The sequence below is a fragment of the Populus nigra genome, chromosome 1, assembly GCF_951802175.1.
Source record: "Populus nigra chromosome 1, ddPopNigr1.1, whole genome shotgun sequence".
In the NCBI taxonomy this organism is placed as follows: Eukaryota; Viridiplantae; Streptophyta; class Magnoliopsida; order Malpighiales; family Salicaceae; genus Populus; species Populus nigra.
Genome location: NC_084852.1, coordinates 16794989 through 16800771, shown reverse-complemented (window position 1 = coordinate 16800771; position 5783 = coordinate 16794989). Strand labels below are relative to the sequence as shown.

Below are 5783 nucleotides of genomic sequence, written 5' to 3'. Positions count from 1 at the left end.
ATTTAATTAATTTTATTGTATAAGAAAATTATAAAAGACTAGAATAGCCTTTAATAATTCTATAATGACAAATAAACTACGTGAAAAAAAACTATTTAATCCCAAGGTCAGTTAAAACCATTTTTTTAAGGACAAAAACATAATTCCACTACTATGATCCTAAATCACACCTTTGCCACTGTACTTCTACCACACCTTTTAGTTTTTTTTTCTTTTTTTAATTCCCTCGAAGAGTATATAAAGCCAACCCCAAAACTGGTCACAAACATGTTTACTTGCGGGGGAGGAAAGATGCTCGACCCCTGCAACATTTGTTACTGTTCAAAGACTAATTTGTTGCCGAAAAAATTATTTAGTCCTCGAGAAAACAGGGAATTTAATCAGAACCTTGTTTTTCATCCATTTTTTAAGTGAGGCAAACACATCTCACATGAAAATCAGGTTTTTCATCATTTTTTATTTTTTTTTTTATCTCATGCCATGCCCGATTACTTGAACCATCAAATATAACATACAGATTTACAGAGTGAAATAAAGTATTTCAGTTCAAAGAAGGTATAGTTACAAGACATACAACACAGGCAGAGGTTTCCCTGCTCACCCACTCAAAGAAGGCCCAAAGTACATGCAGATGGGCGGGTTGATCCTAAAAATAGCGAGAATTGCTGATGGTATTGTCCAAATCCCATCACCGCATATCAAACCAGAAGCGACTGCCCCAGAATAATCCTCAGCGTCCTTCCTATTTATTCGCTCCCATACAAACAATATCACTGTCCCAACAAACATGTCAATTGCAAAGTAAGCTCCGATGTAAAATGGGACTGCCATGGCCATTGGAATAGGAATGAACTGCGAGATCTTCTTGGGAGTCACGTCCCTTAGAAGGTTGATAACTAGAGCAGCTACAAAGAATCCGCAACATAATGCCAGGCAATGTTCGGGTAACTCTGAGAAGCCCTCAATACCTAAGATAGCCATTTCCCTGAATATCACGGCATATGGAGCTTTGTAAGGGCCATCGGGGTCTCCGATATCAAAAGCACTCCAAAACAACCAGAAAGTCAGTGGAGCAATGACACAACCCATGGCTGTTCCTACCAACTGGCTCACAAACATAGACTTGGCTGATGATAGAGTGAGGTAACCAGTCTTGAAATCCTGCATTAGATCAGCGGCAGTGGAGACAATGGACATCATCACCCCAGAAGCAGCTAGCCCAGCTACAACTCCTCCATCGGAACCAACCAGTGACGCAATGATAAAAAGACCAATCTTTCCATAGGTTGATGTCAAGTTCCAGTCTGTCAGTCCAGTTCCATAGGAGTTGCAGAAGGCAAGAGCAGGGGCAATAATGTATGAACAGAGAACCAAATACCACTTCAGTGGTGGAAAGATGACTGGAATCACTGCGGTTGATATTGCAGCCAGACCGACATATCCAGCAGCCACCAACCAGGTGGGTATCCTATCTTTCAGAAATACCTCATCTCTTTTTCTTTGTTCCAGTAGCAATTTGGAAGTCTCACTATCTGCCAAGTGATGCATAAAAACAATTATTCCAGAACACAAAACAGCTATATTCAAACAAGAAAGAGGGCATGCAACTAAAAGTTAACATGTTGAAGATGTTGCTAACTATACGCATCTGTTGATGAAGGAAAATGCCGACAATGCACAAATATTATCATATGAAAATGGCAGTCTCAGTAATTGCTACATGAAATCAGTGTATGATGAAGATTAAGCTTTAGTAGGGCCAGAGAAATAAAAAGCTTCGCTGATAGATTTAGATGCGAAAGTACTGTTCAATGCAGGAAAAATCAGATGTCTCAAAAATCATTTTGTAACAGAACTCAGGAAACAATATAAGAATCCAATAAGTTATTGTTAATTAGGAAACATTTAGGGACAGATCCTCTTGTTTTGTTTTGGTCACATAGGAACCAATCTTTTAGTCTGACTGCAGTTCCCAAAAATCAACAGCACATGTTTCTTAACAAGTATATCGATCAAAATAATTGAACATTGTTAAATACAACATCACTATTTAACAAAATATCAATGCAATGACAGAGAGTAATTATAATTCTTCTCTTGAACTTAATAACCTCAGGATATGCTTGTGCTATAAAAAAAATCATGCATGATGTTCAGCACAGACACAAAACTTGAAGGATGTTAATGACAATAATTGGTGCAGAAGACAAGAGATTCTTCCGGAAGGAGAAACTACACCTCTACAACTCGAGCAGTTTCTTGATCTAGCCAATTTTTCTCAAAACAAATTTGGGAGAAAAAGAATTGTTCAGATAGCAGTTCAACATTATGTTAATAGTTCAAACATGAGCACACTTGATAAATGCCAGACACATCTGAGAAACATGGCAGATGAGACAAGATCTTTTGGTTTTTTATTTTTTACCAAGGGGCCACGACCAGCCTACCACTAAGCCAAAGGCCTATTGGTAACAAGATCACGTGATTACATTTCACAAATGGAGACTATGAATTATTACCTTGAACCTCTCTGACAATTGGAAGGTTCTGCATGGTGCTTTTGCTGCACATTTCCTTGATAGTTATGATAATTATCTTGATCAAATTATAAAGACCATCCCCAAGGATAAGGGCAATTGCTATGAAAACCTGCAAACAGTGTGAAAGGAAACTCATTCAGACAACATCCCCAAGGCACAGCCATGCAAGCAAAATTCAATAACAGACTATTCACCAACAAGCCCAATACTAGTGATAAACGTGGATGGACCAGGTCCATGTGAGGACTGAGGAGCCACAATGGGGGAAGGACTGAAGAGTGAATATACAATACAAGGTGGAGAATCATTGTCATTAATCGGAGACCAAGTCCAATAATTTCAGCATGCTAAATAAATAATAAATGTAAAAGTTGAAGTTCATAAACTTCAGGAACTTGTATGTTGCTCCGGCAGTAGTACTAATCCATATATAGCATGCAAAAAATTAATGTGGTGGCTTACATCCTCTTAAGGCAAACCTCAAGATGCAAAGCCATGCAAAGTCAAAACCCTTTTCAAGTTAAGTCATTTTGTTGAAACTTGAGGATATGTTTCAGAATAAAAATGGTTATTCTCCATACCTTGTATCCATAAAGACCCTTGAAATCATTGTTACTGAGGTCAGCTGGATACCAGGCCCCAGCATGTTGGGAAATGAAGGGCCAGAGGAAACCCCATGAAATGATGGCCCCAAGAAGAACTGAGCAGTTGACTATGTGAGGACAAATAAGGCCACATCCAACATAAGTTGGACTGAAATCAAAGAAAAACCTGCATAAAGAGAGTCGTGTGAGAAACAAGAAACATCACTGATAAACCATTGATACAGCAATGCTGAACTTCAATTTTGTATCCAGGGAAAAGGAAGAAGAAGAAGAAGAAAATCGTATGTGTAGGCCCTCTCTCAAAGTTCCTCAACAAAGCAACCCAACCAAAATGTGAAAAACATGCATGTCATTAAAAGCTTACGTGTTCTTGAATAGGGTCAAACCAAGGCTGGGAAAATTATCAAACCCACATGAATCCCCAATACCACTGAAGAACCACTTAAAGCAGCTCCAAACCAAACTTATGCTTAAATACTTTCCGAGGCAACTGACTTGCTTCCTGTTAAAAGTCATTAAAAATATATATAAATTAGGAAACTCACTTTTTGCTAATTCAGCTATTCTGAATACCAAACCACTCAACAAACTGTAGCAGCCAAAATAGGTGGGGGGGGGGGGGGGGAGCATAAACTTTAGAAAGAAAAAAATCATTCATGTTCTTTGATAATCCTACAGACAAACAAATCTCGTTCTATATACATTTTCTCCAGAATTGTTTAAATTTTTTTCACTGATTTTGATATTTTATAATAACATCTTCCAGCAACTTTAAATCAAGAGACACCATATAAGACCTACAAAATAATGAAGAACTTGACACATCCAGCACTCACCCAGCAAGTTCTGCTCCTGTGTTTGTGTGAAAGCTATTTATCAACATTGCTGTGGCTGTACCACTGGGATATGTAAGCTTATAATCCATGACCATAACCTATCATTTCACCACAAAATATAATGAGAATATGAGAATCAATTAGACTTATAATCATGGTTCCCACTAACACGCCACAAGAGTAATAGTATACGTGGAACAGTCCGAGCACAAGTGAGCCTTTTTCAGATTTTATGCGATCATAACCACCAAAATCTGTTGCAAATGTCTAAAAACTACTCAATATGTATCCAAGAATAGATGCAAGTAGCAGTTTAATTGAAACAACATCGAACAAAAACAAACGGATACAAGATGATTCTCAGTAACATGTCGCCATTTTAACATACTAGCAGCAGCATATTCTTTAAAAATCTCAAAAAGAATGATGTTTAAAGCTACCTTACGAAGCGGAGCAAGACTAAAAAGCCCGAGGAAACTAACAACAAACAAAAATCCAATCATCCACCCCAATCCCGGATTCTTAACATCTTCGGCTCGGTTCCCAGGGTAATCTGTACCGATCAATTTATATGTTTTCTCGTCCAAAGCAATCAAATACGAACCGAATCCTCCTGTCACCATTAAAATCAAGTACAGTTAAAAAAAAATGTAATTTTAACAAAATTAACTATCCTAACCTCCTCTTTCCTCTTCAAAGAATGGATTAACAAACTAATCATCAATTATCAATAAATTACAACAATAAAATTAATTAGCTAACCTGATCTAAAATTATTAACAAAAATGAAATAATTATCAACCTCTATGTACACTAATAACTGTTCTATATATCAAAGTAACGGCGGTTACCGCTAAAGGCGAGGCCATAGCAAGCGACGACGCAAGTTTGGATAACGGTATTCTCCTGTTTGGTAAAAGGAGAAACAGAAAAACCTAACCTGGATAAGAATCCAGTCCATGATTTAACAAAGAAGAAACCAAGCAAACCAGCTGCTACATTCAACGACGGGATAATCCCCACCGTTAAATTCAGCTTGTGAGTGATGATACAAAATAGTACTCCTAATACAGCGCTCACTACTAGCCCTCTGATCGTGATCTGATCCTTCCATTCTGGAATGATTTCTGTAGAGTCAACGGTGTTGATTGTGTCCTTGGAGTCGACTAGTAACGGCTCTGTTATTTCGGTTCCCATGATTTGGATTCGTTGGGTTTCTTAGATCAAAATGGGGGATTTAGGGATTTTAAAGGGTTATTTTTTTTTTTTTGTTGAAGCTTTATTTTATTTTATTTTTTATCAAAATGTAAGCATGTTGAAGCTTTATTTGATTAGATTGGGTGTAGCGTGTAGGTGATGAGGTGGTAGAGTCAGAAGAAAGAGGATAAGGTGTTTTAAATTATTAATGGTATTTTTAATTCCTGTACTATGTTAGTTCTATCATATTTAGCCTTCAACTATTAATTATTTGCAATTAAGCTCCTTATTTCTTAACTTATTTTAATGCATTTGTCTATTAAGTTTTAATTCAAGTCCATATAACTTAAGCACAAACTTCTAAGAAACTACAGAGAGAATTGTTCATCTTCAAAAAAGTATAATGTATTATTGTTTTTGTAATATTTATTAAAGGTTATTTTAATTATATTGGATATTTTAGTGATTTATCATTTATCTTGTAGCTTATAAAACCTTATATATTGCATGTTATCATGATTTTTTTTCTATAATTTTTTTAACAGGAGATTGGAATTATATAATCTCATGATTTCTTACATTTAAATCTAAATTAAGTGTACTAG

At 36.4% G+C, this 5783-nt stretch overlaps 1 protein-coding gene across 1 annotated transcript; it reads right to left on the bottom strand.

Annotated features, from left to right (window-relative positions):
- Nucleotides 1–488: 488 nt before the first annotated feature.
- Nucleotides 489–5323, bottom strand: LOC133705576 (probable metal-nicotianamine transporter YSL6). The gene is made up of 7 exons (XM_062130865.1): nucleotides 4833–5323; nucleotides 4422–4594; nucleotides 3982–4079; nucleotides 3510–3647; nucleotides 3122–3311; nucleotides 2520–2649; nucleotides 489–1532 (listed from the first exon to the last, which is right to left on the bottom strand). Exons 1-7 carry the CDS (start codon nucleotides 5176–5178, stop codon nucleotides 598–600), a joined length of 2010 nt encoding a protein of 669 aa, XP_061986849.1. The 5' UTR covers nucleotides 5179–5323; the 3' UTR covers nucleotides 489–597.
- Nucleotides 5324–5783: the final 460 nt, after the last annotated feature.

What these genes read in the sequence shown, in the direction of transcription:
- LOC133705576 (XM_062130865.1), bottom strand. Translation starts at nt 5,178, where the DNA reads ATGGGAACCGAAATAACAGAGCCGTTACTAGTCGACTCCAAGGACACA. An exon ending in TTGACCCTATTCAAGAACAC is followed by an intron (nt 3,312 to 3,509) that starts GTAAGCTTTTAA and finishes CTCTTTATGCAG; the next exon opens with GTTTTTCTTTGATTTCAGTC. An exon ending in AATTGTCAGAGAGGTTCAAG is followed by an intron (nt 1,533 to 2,519) that starts GTAATAATTCAT and finishes ATCACTTGGCAG; the next exon opens with ATAGTGAGACTTCCAAATTG.